A 21,355-nucleotide genomic window follows, 5' to 3' on the forward strand; every position below is an offset into this window, starting at 1 on the left:
GTGAACACAAGTTTTATCATAATGTCAGGATAGTTTTACTGTACATTTAGATACAACAGTTTGAGAAACAGTTTGTCTATCAAATCTGTACAGTTTTATACTGAAGTTACTTCGTCACATTTTATATTAGCTAAATATTTGCTTTTCATCTCTTCAGATATGGTACTAGAGTGTTTTCCAGGAATACATATGACACCTGCAACGGAAGAAACCGAATTTTCTGGTACTGCTATTGTAAAAGAAGAACCTTTATCCTCGCCTCCAAGTCCGTCCTCTTATGCTCCTTTCTACATATCTTCTGATAAAACAAGCTCAAAATCCAAACCCTTACAGCAAGACTTGCTTGAATATCCACTTACTGTATTTACTACACGCTTCGAAAATAGCTCCGAAGGTGTTAAATGTCAACGTATAGGTAAAACTGGCACAGATAAGAATCAGAACTTTATCGGTGAGTTAAATTTTAGTCAGATCTTTAAAAGCTTATTACACGCGGTCTGATATATATAATTATGATTTGTTTATTATTTTCACAAGTAACAATGACTTGTTTTATCTGTTTAAAACGTTCAACCCTTTGTTCTATTTTCTTCAGAAAAAAAAATCTGTTTTTTCCATGATAAGAAGGTTAATAACTTTCTTCTTTTCAGGAAACCGCGTGATTTGTTTTTATTTGTTCAGATGGTTAACGGAAAAAGAAATCTACTTTACACCCTCCAATGTTTACGGCTCTTGTTCTTTATATGTTCACAAGGTCACGAACGCTACTTATAGCTGTTTTTCAGAAGGTTTTACTTCAAGTGTTTGTTATGAATATAATCTCATAAACCATAATGTTTTTCTTTTCTCCATTATTTTTTAAATCACATATTATTTTGATTTCTGAGTTCAACATTGGAATGAAGTTAGAGTAATATATATAAATGTATGTTTTCAAGCGTCTTTTACACTTTCTCGCACAGAGACAATACATAAATTGCTTTTCAGTTTAAGCTTATTTCAATGAATGATTCTTCCCTTATTAGAAAGTTATCTTCCTCTGACCCCTCTATCAAATAACAGCAGCGATTCTGATGGCAGCTTATCGCCACTTCACTCTTTGAGTAATCCATCTTCACCACTATCTCTTGTTGTCACTAAATCCCAAGGTTTTTCTTCTCAAACTAACAGTGGTCACTCTTCTCCGTTTGTGGTCATGCAGTCAAGTTTCAAAGAGTCAATCTCTTCACAATTAATAAGTAAACAACCGGTAAGTTCTCTCTCTTTTTTTTTTTTTTTCATGCCTCTGTCTTTCAAATTTACACCAAAATAAATTGTGAGCGCCCTCTTTAATGCTATTTTTAAAGAAAAAAAAACAGGAAATCCAATCTGCTTCTATATGTCAAAAGTCTTTTTTCGAGATATATGTTTCAGATATTTTGTATTAGTTATGGGTATTATTTTATACAATGGTTGATATGTCTTCAACATTTTAAAAAGTCACTCTATTGTAAATTGTATTGTTTTTAAACAACGATCCTTTCAAAATTGCAAAATAATACTATGATTATGTCTTCTTTAGTTTGAATAAAAGAATAGAAAAATGTCGTCATATCACTATTATGCAAATTTTGTCCAAAAATCTTAAAAGCAATTGAACTTAATCCTATTTTTTTTTTGGAATTCTGATTCAAATTTCTAGAATAAGTCTTACGTTTTGAACTAGTACTTGATAATTCAAAGAAAACGTTAGAAAGTACAAAATCATAGTGAATAAGGAACTTTTAATTAAATGAAAAAATAATTTTTATCTTATTTTATTGAGAAATATTTTCATTAAGTTACCTCTAAAGTTTAAAAGTTTACTGTTTAATTTCCGTGTTTATCTTAATCTACTGATATTTGAAAGGTTAATAGCTACCACAATATCTTAAATTGGATCTCATAACCCATGGATATAACACTATATTTCACCTCAGTGACACACCGTTCACATGTTTTTACGTATTTTTGAAAATAAAACCATTATTTTTATTCATTTTTTATTGGCAATATCGCACATTGATTTCATATCTGCATGCATAAAGAAAATAAAAACCTAAATATCACACACACACACACACACAAAGTTTGCTGTATTGTAAATTATTTTTATCAAAACATTCATCTTCAAATGTGCAAGTCTAGCATGGTCAGGTGGTTAAGGCACTCAACTCGTAATCCGAGGGTTGCGGGTTTGAATCCCCGTCGCACCAAACATGCTCGCCCTTTCACCCGTTGGGGCATTATAATGTCACAGTCAATCCCATCATTTGTTGGTAAAAGAATAGCCCAAGAGTTGGCAGTGGTTGGTGATGACTAGCTGCCTTCCCTCTTGTCTTAAACTGCAAATTTATGGACGGCTAGCGCAGATAGCCCTCGTGTAGCTTTCCGCGACATTCAAACAACAAACAAACTCTGACGCTTAATAAATCAACTTACGACGTTATGTTTAGACTATTCCAATAGATGGCGATACATTAAATCAATAGTTTTGATACACTTTAACTATTAATCTTTCTTAACTTTGAAGATCATTATTTAAATGTTTCTTAAATTAAAGTTGGAACTAGACATTTTAAAACATATATATATATATATATACATTATGGTGGATGTATGGAAGTATAATTACACTTATGTTTACTGCATGGTTTTCTACAATCCCTCTCATAATGTAACATCAGGTCAAGCAGTCTGTTACTGAGAACTCGTAGACTTTTAGTTCCACATTCAAGTACTAATTCTACTATCACAAATATTGCCTTTTATATGCCTTTATAAAATGATAGAATTTGAAAATACACAAAAAATATTTTATAATCACTGCTACTGTTAAAGAATCAAGTGTTCAATATTTCTGTCAATTTATGAGAGATCTTTATCTCCACTTTATCTCTTTTCATTTACGAACATTTTTAGCATTTCTGTGCAACTATAGAGGGGTTAATTCAAAACAAAAATGCATCCCGTATATATCTAAGTATCCAAAGAATTTAAAAAGAAAAGACATTTATATATCATTGTGAAACTAAACAGAAGCAAATATTTCATTTTATTTGATGTTTTCTATAAAAAAAAAAAACTATGTATCAATACTACATTATTTTACCCTTCTTCTTTCTTTTTGTTTTTCGAACAAAGCCACATCTGTTTTGTTGAGCAACCCGCTAGTACAGCGGTATGTCTCCGGATTTACAACGCTAAAATCAGGGGTTTGATTTCCCTCGGTGGGCTGAGCAGATAGCCCTTTGTGGCTTTGCTATACGAAAAACACACACACACACACACACACAGGTTTTGTTGAATAGACCCCTGATTTTAGCTTGCTAGTTCGTAAATTTAAATGGACTAACACAATGTGCTCAGATTTTAAAGAGAATTTGAAAATAAAACTCCTTTATTTTTAATAAAAGTGGACTAAATAAAGACGGTGTGGTAAAACATCTAACATTTTCAAATAAACAAAAACTGCAATTTGCGTAATAGAACTCACAAAATGACAGTAACTGTTGGGGTTGGAATAAGCAGCATCTTTAATATACAAATTTATTTTATTGTATTCAATTCTCTGTTGTTTAACTTATTCACTTTTACATTATGCATCTATAGGTTTTGCCCTTATATATAAACATTTTTATACCGCATTTTGTATAGCAACCTCTTTATTCTTACTTTATGCAATAAAAGTGACATTAAGACTTAATGAAAGGTCAAAAATACATATTCGTTAATAATAATATAATTAACTATAAGCAAATATTCACAGAACCTGAATTATTTAATTTTTTTAAAACAAAAGGAAAAGATATCAGGAGCCACATTTTCGGCATGAAATGTTCCTCCACTCTTTTGTACCTTGGTTTGTTTTTATCTATATTATGATCATCAGCCCATTGGTTTCGCCATGTTACATTACAGTGTTTTTGTTAGTAATGAAGTGTTATTCGTCCCTTGATCTATCTATAAAACATTTTAAATTGTAAATATTTCACCTTATTACGTACAGTCCATTTTAATCTAACGGTATTAAAAAAAATTGGAATAAGACTTCCATCAGAAACATTTGAGGAATTATGTTTTATTTAAAAAGAAATATGTATTATATGTATGATATTTTGATAAATTGAGCTTCATGTTAAATTTTAGAAATACGTACTTTAAATTTCTGAAACACAATTACTCCTTCCTCGTAAAGCAAGGGAATGAAATGAGTGCGTTGCTGTATTTTGGGCTGTATAACGTTGGTGTTATACAAACTCTAAACAAATATTTCAGTTAACACTGTAATCGTTAGATCTAAAGTTGTTATATTAGAAAATGTTTTCAATAAGGGTTAATTATGGCGATAAACAAGAAGTGGTCGTACATGTGGTTCAGAAACCCATTTTATATGGAAATGATAGGAATGTATGTAGCGAAGCTCATTCGGTAAGAACAAAGATGATATAGGTTTGATGTATTAAATATGTGTTTCAAGGCTTTTGAAAGGCTGAGTCCTCGTTACAAACGTGGTCGACTCATATTAGAGAGAGAGTTTGAAAAACTGCTACAATAACATCCCTTCCGTCCAACACCAGTGTCTCAACGGTAAATCTGAAAGGTTTATATTATAATACAAAAAACGAGTTTCAATACTCTTGGTGGGCACGATATAGACAGTATATTGCTTTGACTTGTACTTGATTACAAACAAAAAAAATTGCAGTAAACATTAAACAAATTCACATTTGTAAAATATCACAGGAAGAATATTTTAAATTAATGATAATCAAAATGTGAAGTTGAGCTTGTAATCTTTATTTTTGTTTTGGTGTTGACACCTTTTTATATTGTGTTGAAAATATTTGATTTTGAATTTATTATAGATAAATATAAACTTATAATAACTTTATTCGTTTAATTTGTTTTTACAATAAAATTTATTAATTTCAGAGAAAGTGTTGTAGTTGGACTTTAAGGGGTATAGAGTCATCTTGTTTTAAGAGTTGAATATTTCTATATAATACTTAAGTTATTAGAGCTTTAAATTAAGTGTCATGAAAAAATAGGATCTTGATGTAGAGGTTGATCAGTCTCTTAGTCTTGGGTCATCCCAGGAGTGTACTGATGCTAGTGTTAGGGCAAATAGGATTTTAGATTTTATCTACAGAAATACTCAATACATGTCTAAAGGGGTTATAATTTCATTGTATATGCCACTAGTTAATCTACTTTTGGAATATTGTGTTTAGTCTTTGGTTCCTTATCAAAGAAAGGACATTGAATTGTCAGAGAGGGCTATACTAAAAAAGTAGAAATCTAGAATGGAGGGGTTGTCATTCAAGGATAAGTTTTAAGATCTCTGACACTGTTTTCTGTTTTAAAAAGAAGAGGGATATGATGGAATGTTTAAGGTTGTTAAGAGAATTGACAATGTTGAGTCATCATCTTTTTTCATATGTAATGATGAAAATAGTAGGACTATGGGACACAAGTATAAATTTTAGCAGGGTAGGAGTCATCTTTAGCTAAGACAGGTTGATTGGCCTTTGGAATGGGCTGACTGATTTTGTATAGGCAATATGTTTAAGTGTGTTTAAGGAAAAGCTTGATAACTGTATGAAAGACAAGAGCTGGGTTTGAGGGTGTTTTATACAATAGTTTAGAGGATGGGAAAACCTAGATGGACCAATAGGTCCCTTGTTGTCCCTAAGCATTATGTTTTATAATGTATTTAAAGGGTATTACTGCTCTGAGCTCAAATATACTATTATTGTCTCACAGAAAGGAGGAACAGAAACATTAGTACTTACCGAGGAAGAAAAACGCACTCTGCTATCAGAAGGATACACTATACCTCAGCACCTTCCTTTGACCAAAGCAGAAGAAAAGTCACTGAAGAAAATTCGTCGAAAAATTAAAAATAAAGTAAAAATACACTTTGTTTTCATAGTTTTAATGAATTTAGCTGATTGAAATATGCAAGCCAACAGGCCTGGCATGGCCAGGTGAGTTAAGGTGTTTGACTCATAATCTGAGGATTGTGGGTTCAAATCCCTGTTGCACCAAATATGCTTGCCCTTTCAGTCGTGGAGGCATTATAATGTGACGGTCAATCCCATTAGTAAAAGAGTAGCCCAAGAGTTGGCAGTGGGTGGTGATGACTATATGTCTTCCCTCTAGTCTTACACTGCTAAATTAGGGATGGCTAGTGCAGATAGCCCTTGTGTAGCTTTGCACAAAATTCAAAAACAAACAAAAAACAAGCAAGCCAACATCTCAGATGGTATGGCAAACTAAGTTTTTTAATTCTTCTAAGTTTTAGTTTCTGAGTTGTTTATTAGTCATGTGCTGGAATAGAACACTTAGCTAGAAGATGCTGTGTGTCTACAACTAGATCCCCCTTAAGTAGAAAGTAAGTCCACCTTTGGTGTATGTTAGAGACTGCTTTTTCTTGCTAACCCTTGCTAAAAACTATTGTTACACACAGTTTCTAGCAGAATAGGTTTCCACTTCTCATGAAAAACTATTTCAAATATATTAAGATCTTGAGGTAGATTCTGGATGCTATACTTCTCATTTAAAACACTGTTTTGTATGTTTCATTATCACACAGAAGTTATGGGCCTTTGAATATATCAGTTTTCAGTATATTGCAATATGATTAGCCATTCATGACTTTTGTAACTGATGCCAATGAGCCAAATTAAAATAGGTAAACTTCGTGATACAGTCCATAGATTAATTTTCACAGTTGTAACAACATTCATTTCCAAAATAATTATTATACACCATCAAAACCCCACGAATTAAACCAAATCAAACACTGAGTTGTGGGGTCCATTGTTCTTCATTACCAGTTTTTGAGTCTCAAGGTATTATGAAAGCAGTGATGACAAAGTGCTTGTAAGCTGTATTCTATGTGTAACAGTCATTAACATGGAAATATTTGTATATCCAGGACTTTTGGGACTACATTATTGCACATCATTTAAGACCTAAGAGATGTATTCATTTGAAATATGTGTAGTTTTTGTATAAAAACATTTTTGAATCACACTTATCATCAGTGGAGTATGAATTTGGGCATCATTTCTGTCAGTCTTCCATTTTTTTAACCACAGTGAATTAAAGCATGAGTAGACTGACTGAATTTTCATGACTGCTCATAGCACTGATGTTGCATCCCTTCAGTGAGATCAGTGAGACCGTTATTTCATAACACCTTGACTAACTGTCTGCTAGAGTTTCTGACCATTATGAAAACCATATAAAACTTTGAACTATGGCATTCTCATGCAAGTTCAGTTTTGATAGGACAGTTATGAGTGGAGAAAAAGCTGTTCCAGTACTTTGGAATGATAATTCAAGTGATATATTTCAGAATTGTAATATTGTCTTTGTTTCATACTGAAGTTTCTTTGAAGACAATCATTTTACTCACCTCAAGTTGCTGTAGTGAAAAATATACAAAAAGTGTGTTTATCATATTTGTTATGAAAACTAATCTTCCTGATTTATAGGTTAAATACATGAAAATTATAAATACTCTATTAATGTAGGATGCAACTGTAGGGCGTGTTTATAAAATATTCACATTAAAACTATGGAATTAGTGACCTTACTAATGCACTTGAATAGTGCCAAAATTAAAATGAGGTATCAGTAAAAGTCATCCAATTAACTTATAAAAGGTAACAAAGTCCAAAAAATTGATTGTACTTTTTATTCTCAGATTTCAGCTCAAGAAAGTAGAAGAAAGAAAAAAGAATATGTGGATAATTTAGAAAAAAGGTACATTTTAAACTTTTGAAATTACAATAGTTTTTTCATGTCTCTTAGGATTGATTCAATACATATAATTACAGAAAATATAACTCTATTGTGTCAAAGGAAAAGAATCATATGATTTCCAAGATTGTTTTGTTTCAGTTATAAACCTTAGTTTCACTAAAGTTGTAATTATTAATCCTTAATTTTATGGGTCATATCAGGCAAACTGAGGTGTTTCTTTAAATATCCCTTCTTTTTGCATTGTTCTGGATTTTTTCAGCAAGTGGACAAATTCCACTTTTGCTATTGAATATTGGTTTTGATATTAACTGAGAAAATAAATAGTTTTAAGTTATTTGTAGGCTCTAATGTGTACTGGCATTTTTGTCATTCAAATGTATTATGTAATCAAAGTATTTGTAAGAGTATGATTCTTTTTTGAATTATTAATATGTATTAAAACACCCTCATTAGAAAGAGAATTTCATAGATAATCCTAATGTGTTTATTTTATTTTCAGTGTGGAGAACTTAACACATGAAAATGATGACTATAAGAAAAGATTAGAATCTTTAAAGATCAGCAATAAGTAAGTAAATAAAGAAAACAACTCCCTGTAGATGTATCACTAACACAGAGAAGACTATTTACAGGTTATAAAGTGCATGTCATTAATTAGGATTTCTCTGCAAATACTGAGATGGTTCTAGAACTAAGATTTAGTTTGGTTTATTTCGAATTTCACGCAAAGCTATTCAAGGGCTATCTGCACTAGCTGTCCCTAATTTAGCAGTATAAGACTAAAGGGAAGGCAGCTAGTCATCACCACCCACTGCCAACTCTTGGGCTACTCTTTTACCAACAAATGATGGGATTGACTGTCACATTATAATGCCCTCATGGCTGAAAGGGCATTGCATGTTTGGTGTGATGGGGATTCGAACCTGCAAACCTCAGATTACAAGTCAAATGCCTTAACCCACCTGGCCATGCCAGGCCATTAGAACTAAGGTAAGTTAACTGACAAAAAGCTGCCTTGAATATAAAAGTGCTGACTAGACTTGTAACATGTTTCCAGAATGTGATATTTGGGAAAAAATGTTTTACTACATTTTCTAACAATAAATACATATATTTTGTGAGATTGTTAAGTGATATAGAGTTAAGAGAAACTAATTTCAAGTAATAGTGTTTTTGGTGCTCTTTGGAAGCAGAACTAATCACACAACATAGCGGTTAGAATATTAGTAGTCTTAAAGACCCCAAACACCAAGGCAATCTGAATTATAGCCTTAGTCTGTATAATGAAGGCTATATTATGAAAGAAAACCCTTCAGTTCAAAACCACATTGCAATAAAGTTGAACATATATATTAGTTTGAGTAAAAACCTACAAAACAAGGCTTTGAAGTTGACAAAGGTTCACATACTTCAAAATCAATAATTACTTTTATGAGAAAGATGATATAAGATCTGTAATCAAAATAACACTGTTCAGTCTCATGCTTTTCAAGTCTAATGTGGCTTCAATGGTTACTGTTCCTTTGGTATGCTTAAATATGTACTTGTAACTTTTAAACCTAAAACATTAGCTGCTTAATGGAAAGCTGCCAAGAGGATTGAGAAAACTTGAAATGGCTGTTCCCTGAAAAGCTTAATTATATGGCACATTACTGATGATTTGTTTAGAAATGGGGAAGGTAGACAGAATATTATTTCCAGGAAAGGTACTAGTATATCAAATGTAATCATTGTTAACAAAAATTGTAAATAATCATCTGTAAACATTATAGAACATCTTAGAAAATAAAGTACTAAATCAAGTACATATAGGACTGACTTTAATTGCAATTATTCATCTTATTATCTCAACAAAATTTTTGCAATTGCTTGTTGTGTTATCTCAACAAATTTTTAAAGTTACTGATATTTGAGTTTCTCAGTGAAATCATTTGAAAATGCAAAATGTAAGTATCATGTCCCTAAATTATGGATTTTTTTAAACAAATTAATAGTTTAGAATTTGAAGACCATTACATGATGAATGAAAAGTATAGCTATTCCTGAGGATATAGTTTGTATACTGAAATGGTTGATTAAAATCACTTACTCCTGTAGATAGAAATTTCTCTCTAAAAATACAAATAAACTATTTATTGATAAGATTGTTTAATGTTTTAGTTAAATGAGTATATGAAACTTGTGGTATAAATATACTATGCTAATAATTTTCTGAAACATTACAAAAAGTAATAAGAAATACACTGAGATTATACATTAGCTCTACAGTTTTTCTGTAAAGGTTGAATTTATTGTGTGATTTAATGTGTAGGCAACACATTAATAAAGAGCTGAGCACTCCACTTCTGTTGAACCCAGTCTTCCCAGTATGGTGTATGTTCTGTCAGTAATTATTTTGATATTGTTTTTATGTATCAGTACTTTATTTGCTGTTTCACCTTGTGAATCTAATTTTTGTGAAGTTTGACAGATATGAAAAACAGCTGTAAATATTTGTTGTCCTATTCCTAAAATCTATTATCAGAGATGTTAAGCAAAGTTTAGTAATTTTTTCCAAGTCATTTTTCTTTGTAAGAATGTTCTTTTTTTCTATGTCTATTAGAATGTGTATGTGTGTGTGTACATCCAGCTGTGTGTGCACGTCTTTTACTGTCATTAGGAGCTTGATTAGTTAAGAATATATTAGGTGATTAATTTGTTAATCATAACTAGTTAATTTTGCTTGAAATCAATTTTGTATATCAAATGTAAAACGAAAGTGGGTTACACTCCATAAACTGATACATTTATCATATAACTATTCCTTATTCAGAATCATTATTGAAATTCCAAACATAGTTTGTAAGTTTACAAAAGTATATTCAAATTTAACTATTTCCAAAGTATTTTCAGATATGGAATTACTATTTTTTTTATTTCCCTCAAAACTAGAATAAGTGCTGTTCTAATTTAAAATCTAAAAGTTTGGTCTTATGTTACTCCTGAAAAGCATTCTTTTTTTCTTGATTACATTTTGTGAACTTATCTTTTGACTTCTACAGAAAACAGGAAATGTAATTAAGAAATAAATGGAAAAAAAAGACTTTTTAGAAGTAAGGTAAGATCAACCTTTGTCTTATTTTGTTTGTATTAAAGATATAGTTAGACACTGTGAATGTAATATTATTTTTAAATGTGTTAGACTTAGATTTGTTCAGTGTATAGCCTTTTATTCATAAAAACGTCCTTATTTTAATCATGTTTTTTTTTAATATAAAAATGACAATGTAGGAGGCTTAACTGACTTTTTGCTTTAAGTTTTATTAAGTTCATTGAATGTGAAGCTCAGATTGAACTTGATCAGTTGTCTTTTGTTTAAAACTTGTTTATATTGTATCTCTCTACAGATCTCTCCTTTCACAGCTTCAAAAGCTGCAGTCTTTGTTAAGGAGTGATATCTTTAGAAATTACACAGCAGTTGCCACACAAACATTTCTAGTAGGACAGGTAAGACAAAATGGGACATATATTAAAAATGCTTACTCTATAGAATATTTATTTAATTTACTAGTATATTACATAAATATTTCAGATAAATTTTACAACTTTAACTTTTTTGAAAGAAGGAAATAAGCTTTGTACAAAGGTTAGTTTTATAAGAATCTTGCCCAAAATGAGTTTGGCTATCAAGTTCACAACAAAAGTTTTGGAGAGCTTAATTTAAATACAACAGAAACTACTTTTAATAGGCAGGAAGTGATACGTCTTTTGAGAATATAAGGTTATCGTCTAGTTTATGATGTTTCCTATGATACTTTTATTTTCATACATGGATGAGTGACTCATTTAATAGCTCTGAGTTTTTCCAAGTACAGACTTGTAGTTCATAGTTTTGTCATCTCTTGACTGACTTGAAATTTAATTGCACTTTTTGGCTCAGGAGGTCATCCCCTTTTGTTTTATGTTTTTGACCATGCCCAAGGTCACGTAAATTAATTTATTCTAATCTTGCCTAAAATAATTTCAGCTTGAGGGTAGGCTGTTAGAGATTCTGGTGATTAATAAAATTGAACAGAGGGGTATGTGTGCCTCTTGCTTTGTTTTTTTGTCACACAGAATGTAGCTAACACGAAGAGGAACAAAGGTCTCGTAGATTAATTTACTCTATAATCCTGCATAAAAGAATTTCAATGCCACTGCAATGGAGGATTTTCTCTTATTTAAATTTAGTAACACCATAATAGAGAAGACATTATTTTGTCAAAGATGAGAGGAATCCCATATCCTTTTGAGCTTTTGACATTAGCTGTAAATAAATTTGATTTTATATTTAAAATTTATATTTGAGTAAAATTAAAACATAAACATAAAGCTACTATTAGCTAACATTTAGGAATAGAAAGAAGACATAGAAGATAAAAAAATTCTTAGATATGAAGTGGTTATATAAGTAGAAAGGTTAATTTAAAAAAGTTTCATAATTGTCCACACGTGCAAACACTAAATATTTAAAAAACAAGAGGGCTTCCAGGACAAATCTGCATTCTTGCCTTATATTATTTTGAAAATTGAAATTTGGGGTCATGTGATGATTAAACCCCTATTTTACTCGTACTTTTAAATCTAAGGTTTGAAAATATTATATTATCTGTTATAATGACAGAATGTTCTAAAATGTCCTAAAGACTAGCAACACTATAATGAAAAATACTATAGTGTTCAAAAAGTCTGGAACAACAGGCACTTCAAACATTTTACAGAATGTGCTCCACATGATGTCCTTGGAATTTGAAACAAATTTGAATTAACAGCAAAATTAATTCAACCTTCTTATGCTTTGACAGTACCATAACAAGTCACAAATTTGAAATTAAAGAAAGACTTTTGGACACTGTATAAAATCTTAATAATTAGAAATACACCTTTAACAGTTAATTTGTTGTATTTTTCAAATATAATTTGGTTTTGTAAACAGCTAATATAGTACATTATTTTCATATTATACAAGCTGAAATAATGCTTTTATATATATATATATAAAAGCATTATTTCAGCTAGCTATCTCCACCTGTGTGTGTAGAAAATAAAAAAAAAATTAAAACAAATACAGATTAAATTTTAAAAATGTATGATATCGTAATAAGGTTAAAAGATATTCTTATGATCCATAAGTGTGTACTTTGTAAATTATTTACTTAATATGAAAAAGTATAAATGATTCAAAATCAACTGAAAATAACTCTGTTACAAGATTTATTTACATCAATGTAGTTTATGAAACTATTTGAAGAAACTTTCTTCTTAGGTCAGATATTTGAGTTGTTCATTGCTTAGGTTGCACTTGTTTTTTTAGAGATTACTTTTCTGTGTAATTTTCTCCTCTCATTTTTAAATTATTAGGTTTCATGTTTGTGTCCATGTTACATGAAGAAAGTTAAAAATTTTACTCAATCACACCATTTGTCTGTTAGGTGGTATTATAACTGGAAAAATGGTTAATCAAAATTATATGTAAAAGTTAGAAAAGTAAAAACCCTAGATAAAAATGCAACAGTATTACAAATATAAATATTTACAAATTCTTTTTCAAACTCTATTACTTGTATGAATGAAATATAGTAAGAAAAGCTTAACTCTGAATTTTTTAAGTTTGATATTTTAATTTTCAAAAACATTGGTTTGCAAAACATTTTACTTTTAAAACTGGTATTTTCATTTACCATTTCAGCCCTTAAACAACTCTACAGTGGAAAGTTCACTTGATTCTTTAGAAAATAATACAGGTAAAGACTTAAAGAAAGGTTAAAAAGACTTCTGGTACTTAATTTGTTTTGTATATAAAGATTTAAAAAAAACAAATGTTATAATTATTTTAAAAAGTATTATGGTTTAATTAATAAAAGGTAAGATTTTGTTATCTGTTCATACGTAAAAGAAATAAAGAGCTGTTCATATACACTGAGAGACATGGTTTAATTAAATTCATAATGTTGATGTCCATGTAAATATATACTTTTTTGTTCAATAAGTACAGGACTTTTACTGTTATTTAATGAGTGCATGGCCAATTTTGGCACAGGACTGTAAGTATAATAAACTCCTGTAAATTGATGAAACAGAATATTTGTGTGTAATTTCATGTCCAAATCCTATTGTTTGATTCTGTCAGTTATATCTGTCATTTAAAATAAAATGAAAAGGTGAGTTACCAATGTTTGTTAACTCTGATGTAATTTTTTCTGTTCTTTAATTTAGGAATTTTTTACTTTTTACACCTCAAGGCCCACTTATTCATTTGACACAATAGTAAAGGCCCACAAATTCAGTAGATAACCCATTAGTTTAGGATAGTCACAGCTATCCTGGTTTGCAATGGCCCATAATTTTTCATCTTGCAGCTCATTGATTGTGAATCACTGGCTCAGACAATATTGTTTACAGCGTTTGTGAAAATATAATCTTTAAGTACTTGTGTGAAACCATCTGACCCCAGCCAAATAATAATTGTTCTCAATCCATGAAATCTGTCAATAGATGTTTTACCATCAATGATTTTAATTTGGAAAGGAATGAATAATTAAATGTTTCTTCAGTACTCTTATTAAATTTGTCTTCTCTTTTTAAAATGGCTTGAACTAGTATAAGGAGCTTATGTGCATGTTAAAGTTAAATGAGTACTTAAGGATTAAGTAATTAATGTTAAAATTGTGGAACTAAAAAGTTTAATTTCTTTTTTCAGGTTATTTTGTTATTTAAATGGGTAAGTTATAGTGTCTTATATCTTGCTCTTTACAGTCAAAACAAGATAGTCTTCTGTGATCTATAACTTCAGATATCTCTAAGACAAAGCCTTTGTCTACATGACTGGTAAGGTTTTACCTTGAATAAAACTTGTTAGTTAATTCATAAAATATTTTACTTTAATTTCATTATCAATAACACTGAAATTATTTTTAAAAAAAGATGGTAAAAACTATTTATGGAGGAGAAACTGCATAAATTTTTATTTTATAGTTGTAAATCACAAAATTTAAAATCTCCAGTTGAAAGATAAAATCAAATTGGTATCTGTGATAAAAAAATCCTTTATAAACATCATTGTACATTGTAATTTCTAGGTCTAATTATTGTTGTAATGTTATCATTTCATTGGCTTTTTTTTTCTTTTAAATTACCTGGTGGAAATAATGTAATGTCCTGTTTATGTAATGCTCAAAAAATCAGTTTCTTTCTATAATGTCTGCAATCTTGAACATTTGTACATTGTCATAAGTTGTTGTAGGTGTACATAACAAAGAAATTTCAAAACTTTCTAACAATATTAGGTACAGTGTAAAATCAACTTACTTGTACAAAATAACTCAATAAGAATGAAATAACTCCATCTACTGTATTAACTGAGTTTCTTTTCAGTTAATAGCTGTTAACATATACCAATAAGAAAACCTTTCCATCCTTGGAATATGAGGAGTTTCTTTTAAGGACCCACCCAAATAAATCATTGTTTTCAGATAAGAAAACTACACCTGTGTACAATATTCTGATTATATATAAAAAGATAACAACCTTATTTGACATTTAATCAATGTTTTTTTATATACATATATATTCTAAACTTCTGTTAATTTTACTGTTATTAGCAACAGAGGACTTTCTCAATGACTCGAGTGCTATACCACTTTGTGTGTGTGTTTTCTTATAACAAAGCCACACTGGACTATCTGTTGAGTCCACCGAGAGGAATCAAACCCCTGATTTTAGATTTATAGCTGTACCAGTGGGAGCAGAGGCGTAGATTTTTTACACTCGATGGGGGGGATGCTTTTTACAACCACTTATGTGGACTGTTCAATTTGCAAATTAGTAATCTCTGATTACGTGAACCTGAAAGCTGTAAACATGCAGTCACAGAGTAATCTTGTTGCCACAATACTTGCATGTATACTTAGGCCTACTGACTGATACTTACGAACTATCGCTTAGATTGAAAAACTTAGAAGCACGCCTATATTAAATATGTACATTTCGGCTACTAAAAAGCCTACATCTAGGCCTAATTATGTAATTCGATTGGTAAGAACACGAAAATCACAAGAACAAACACACAAGATTGTAGGCCTGTGATGCAATAAAACAATTCAACAGACCAAACTGTAGGGGGATATGACTGTGTCCCCCATCCCCCCCAGGATCTATGCCTCTGAGTGGGAGGCACCACTTTGTCAAGATCCTTCTCTTTCATCACATGTGATTCAAATTATAACAACCCAAATATATTATCTTGTGCATATTGTAATTGTCATTTGCCAAACATTTGTTCAGGTTAATAATTATCAATAGCTCCAAGTCTTTCTGAGCACCTCAATATCATCAGGATAGCTAGAAATACTTGTACCCAATAGTTTAAAGTCGAGCATCAGTAAATGGTACTAATTTGCTAATTATGCCTCTATTGAGTTAAATCCATTAAATTCTGAAAAGGCATGCACAAAGAAACTAATGCTAAATGTTAACACATTCCCCTTTTAACTGGTGCCAGTTTATAACAGGTAAAGTGATATGATATATAATGGATACAAACTCTGCATAGGTATCTTTTATACATCTGGGCAGACTAAAATAATTGGAGTGTTTTCCTTGAGAATATAACATGTTGCAAGCAAGCCTTAGACTTCCAACAATCCAATTTCAAGTTCAAAGCATTATACTTTTGTGTATATATATACATTATTATATTACTTAATAGTTATGCCCCTTTTAAAATCATTAACATAAATAAAAAAGAAAACAAAGAGTCAAGTTCTATATCTAACCTGTTACCTCCTTTAATATTCTGAACTTAAAAAGCTAGATCTTGAAACTTTATTTTTAGTCTACAGGTTTACATTGCTAAGATAATGGGTTTGATTCCCCTCAATGTTATAAGATAAACACTTATTGATAAAAGTTCACCATACTACATTCTCATCACGTAGTAGTATTAACATATTGTATTAACTTTTTGGCTGTCGTTTGCACTTCATTGTGAAAATATTCTGCTCTTTAAGGTTTTCAACCTTCATATCAGAATTTATTAAATATCATCTCTCTGTACCTGACTGACAGTTAGAAAGTGTCAGAACCAAAATGATAATCTCTCATTTCTTTTCTATCATCTTTGCAATGTTTCTGGGAAAGGTAAAATACAACTTTTCTACCATATGACTATGTTGCTGCATTTTGTTTTGGTATGTGGCTAGATGGCTTCTTTGTATCTCCATTCACATGTGGCAACAGCTGTTAAGCCTCTCTGCTACTTTTAAATCCTCCATTCATAAAGTACTGTAGAAACTAATCAAAACATATATAATATAAATTTCTGCTTTCCTTATTTCATCAATGAGCTTGGTTTCTATATACCATGAGTTGTAATGTAATTATATTTTGTAGCTTTCAAAAAATAGTGCTGAGCAATGCACTGTTAAGAAGCATTGCTTCAAACATTTAGTTTATTACTGGTATTACAATGAAGTTTCCATTATCCATTCTCTTAAATGGCAGTGTTAAATTTGTATGAGATGTACTTTTTTCAATACTTGAAGGACTGAGTATGGATATCTAACTCACTTTTGGTTTTTACTTCCATCCTATTTACTACTGGCTCAGTGGTAAATCTGAGAGCTTATGATACTAAAATTAGGAATTCAGTACCCATGATGAGCTTTGTGTTTAAAAACAAATCAAACATACAAACAAATAACCTCTGGTGTCCTAATTTTCAAGTGGTATGCAGGGATTTCTGGATCATAGACACTAAAACTGTGTGAAGGAAGTCTTACATCACATCTAGCTGTGTTTCAGCATGAAATCTATTCCCAGTGTGCATTTTTCCTCTGTGTCAATTGCCCACAAATCATGTTCTTTAGATGGTGACTTTGCCTAAACCTTTTGCACCTTATGGTCCACTTAGTTATTTGACACAATGGTAAAGGCCTACAAATATAGTGGATGAACCATTAGTTTCGAGCCGTTGCAGCTGTCCCAAACTGCAATGCCCATAATTATTCATCTCATGGCTCTTTGGCTACTAAAATATTTATCAAAAACTAGTACTGTCTGTGTCAGTTCATCCTTTCAGTTCATTTTGGGATGCAGTTTCCCGCCTTTCATCACCATGACAACTGTAGCTGTAGAAGCAGTAACACTCAACAACTTGAGTTTTTCCATCAGTGTACTTGATAACTAATGGACTGTCTTTTTAACTAATACACTCCTTATATTAATTGGGAATACTGTTATCCTCAGGGTATTGTTTATTAACAACAGCTGATCCATCACAGTTTTGGTTGTAACACCACTGTTTCTCATAATTATTGAAGTTTTCTTTTCTTATTATCTACTTCCTAAAGGCTTTTGTTTGTAGTTCCAGTAATTATACATTTTATATTACAATTGAAACACCTTATCTGCTGTGGTTTGCTTCTTTAATTCTGAGTTAATAGTTGTATAATTAGTTACCCGAGTTTTTCTTGACCTCCATCAGTTGTTTCTACACTGTCTCATCTGAGAGTCTCATAAATATAAAAGCATTGAAAGACACCTTGCATCCAATAATTATAGCATTGTCTTTTTGGAAGTTATACATCTTATTTTCTGTAGTTTAATGTTCCTATTCTCATCCACTAAGACATGTATGAATTGGTTGTGATTTAATCAAAAATAGTATTATTCATGGAGCATCTGGATAAGATAGTTAGACAAGTCTTACCACATCCTCAACAAGCTTACCTAAGGTATTTTTTATTCTACTTCAAAACTTGCTTCTGATGGAATATACTAATTGGTAATAGAGTTACTAATGCCTGTAGTTGGAAAGTTGTTTAATGTTGTTAAAACTGGTTCTTTTAAATGTTCATGCAGAAAGGTAATTAGCTTGTTCTTCATACATTCACTTTGGAAATTATTTCAGATTGCACATGCTATACCACCCATGGTACATTTTTGGCATAATGTTGGTTTTTTAATTCAAAATATTGTAACTTCAGTGTGTTGATGTATTATTTTCAAGTAATTAATAATAGACTTCTTTTAATATAAACAATTATTATTAAGGTTCAGTCAATTTATATAACAATGGTAAATTTTCATTAGAGGTAGCTATAAATAATCAAAGTTTAAGTCCCAAGTGATTTCCCTAAACTTACTATCCAATTATAAGTTTATTTCAGTATGTGTGATACCATTTTATATATATAGGTTGCTTCCATGTGTGGGATATCAATAATAGGCTGCTTTAGAGTGTGGAATATGAATTATACATTGCTTCGGTGTGTGATACTGATAATAGGTTTTTTCGATATTCGAGATATAAATTACAAGTATTTTAGTGTATGGGATACCATTTACAAGAATTTCAGTGTGTGATACCCAATACAGGTTGCTTCAATGTGTGAGATGTCAATCATAATATTCTTTCAGTATGTGTGCAGTGCCAATTATAACTTTGTTTCAGTGTGCATGATACAGGATAAAGTTTTTTTTTGTATATGTGCTATCAATTTCTTAATTGCTCAAGAGATTTCAAAAGTATAATATAAGAGATGTATACACACCATATTTACCATTAATGTTTGAATGAGTAGAATTAATTTGTAAACTTATTTTGTTTTTTTACTAAAGTAATAGGATAGATTATTTACAATAAAATGTTCTTTCTTCTTTCTCTGGTTTTTCAGATAACAATGTGGAAATTCAGCTTCCTCATTCTATGCATTTTGAAAGTTTGTCATCTGTGAAAGATTAATTAATCTAGAAAAGATTAATTCACTGCTAGCTATCAACATAGCTGTTTTTCTTCATCATTTACATTTGGATATTTATTTCTAAGTTCATTAAAGCTGTTCATTTTCTGTTTTTGGAATATACAATAGTTTATACAGCTATCACCACAAAATATTATTCATGCAAATGCTACAAAAATACAATATTCACACAATGCATTTTCACCAGATAATGTTGACCTTACAGTAATTTCAACTAAATTTCACTGATAGGTAAAAAAACACATTATTAAGGTGTTTGTCACCACTCATCAAAACACATTATTATTATTTAGTTTCACCAAAATTCACTACCACATGTTAAAAATTAATAGCAATATAGAATATAGTATCATACCTATGACATAATATAGAAGTAGGGATTATTTGTTCCTTTAAAGCTGTCTTTAAATGCTCATCTTAAAAAAAATAATAATAATAACTTAAACCTACCATTTATTTTTTAAGAAATTATAGAATTCCAGTTTTAAACTGTTGTGAATTCTTGGTTCTACTACTGCCAGTAGCAACTCATTCAATAAGCCAATTACCTTATTAGCTAAAACTAACACTGTCATTTGTTCAACTAGACACTACATATTTTAAAAAGACACATTGAATTCATGATCATAATCATCTGCGGGTTATCAAAATTTCTTATTAGTTTTGTTATACACTTTTTGTGTGAAATAATATAGGGAACCTAAAACAGTCAGATAAAGTGATATGGTTTAAATATTTGTAAAGTATTTAAAAGATTCATTGTTTTTAACATTTAACAAAATTAATTTTTTAAACTATTTGTGTCTTTTTGATATTTTGGAATTTAACATGCAAATATCTATTTTAAAATAACTAAATGCAATTAGTTTTGAAACTGAAAAATTGTCTTTAATAAAATTATTTGTGGTTTCAAAATATTATCTTTCAAAGTATTATTATTTCTATTAATGTTTTAGTTTAATATCCTTAATTCATAGTAACTGTATTTTAAGTATTCATTGTATATTTTCTGAAGAACTGAAAACACATTTTAGAACAGTTATTATTTAAATAAAATATTTTCCCTAACAGCTATATATAGTAATATAAACTTCTCTAGCAGTACAAAAGCTTTGTGAATGTTTTGTACAATATATAATATTATTTGGTACATATGTATAAACATTAATTAATCTGTGTAAAAACTTAAATTGAAGGATTTATTAAATGTCACCTGTGGAAGATCAATGGGCTTTAATTAAGTGATTGAATGTCTACTACAATTTTTCAGTAGAATGAAATTAAAATTAAGGGTTAAAAGAAGAAAATATTTAGATCTAGAATGTACTTAGATAAACAGTAAAATGAGGTTTAATATTTGCATTATTACATATTAAAAACATTTTGTTATGCTGTATTTTGCTCATAGTTTAAAAGGTTATTTCTTACATAAATTTGGACATTTTTTCTAAAAAAGTAAAGCATGAAACATAAATACCTATGAATGGTGTGTAAAAATTATTGAACATCTTCATAAAGAAGGTATATTTGTGAAACATGTATTGCTATGCATTTGTTTAAGCAATGAGTTGTCTTAAAATTGACCACAACTAGCCCTTACCATCACTGAACAATAACCTTAATGCTTACATTTGCAAAACCTATAGATGGTAATAGCTTGTTTTTATGTGATTCAGTGATATCATCTTTGAAGATATTGTAGCATTGAATAATCATGTTATCATTATGTCATATCAAACAATTACTCTACTACAAGGCAAGATTTTTAAGAATTACAAATT

The 21,355-nt window shown here is 30.1% G+C and overlaps 1 protein-coding gene across 2 annotated transcripts in view; it reads left to right on the top strand.

The window, feature by feature from the left end:
- The window catches only part of LOC143225613 (cyclic AMP-responsive element-binding protein 3-like protein 2), a 57,748-nt gene extending 36,782 nt beyond the window's left edge, over positions 1–20,966 (top strand). The window contains exons 3-11 of one of the 2 annotated variants that reach the window (XM_076455365.1): positions 158–451; positions 1,026–1,249; positions 5,785–5,928; positions 7,736–7,794; positions 8,294–8,362; positions 11,181–11,280; positions 13,502–13,556; positions 14,569–14,640; positions 19,488–20,966. In XM_076455365.1, coding sequence (XP_076311480.1) covers positions 158–451; positions 1,026–1,249; positions 5,785–5,928; positions 7,736–7,794; positions 8,294–8,362; positions 11,181–11,280; positions 13,502–13,556; positions 14,569–14,582 — 959 coding nt within the window. In that variant the 3' untranslated portion in view covers positions 14,583–14,640; positions 19,488–20,966. The remainder of the gene's footprint in view (positions 1–157; positions 452–1,025; positions 1,250–5,784; positions 5,929–7,735; positions 7,795–8,293; positions 8,363–11,180; positions 11,281–13,501; positions 13,557–14,568; positions 14,641–19,487) is intronic. The other variant, XM_076455366.1, reaches the window with a different exon arrangement.
- Positions 20,967–21,355: the final 389 nt, after the last annotated feature.

The sequence above is a fragment of the Tachypleus tridentatus genome, chromosome 9 (assembly GCF_004210375.1).
Source record: "Tachypleus tridentatus isolate NWPU-2018 chromosome 9, ASM421037v1, whole genome shotgun sequence".
Lineage (NCBI taxonomy): Eukaryota > Metazoa > Arthropoda > Merostomata > Xiphosura > Limulidae > Tachypleus > Tachypleus tridentatus.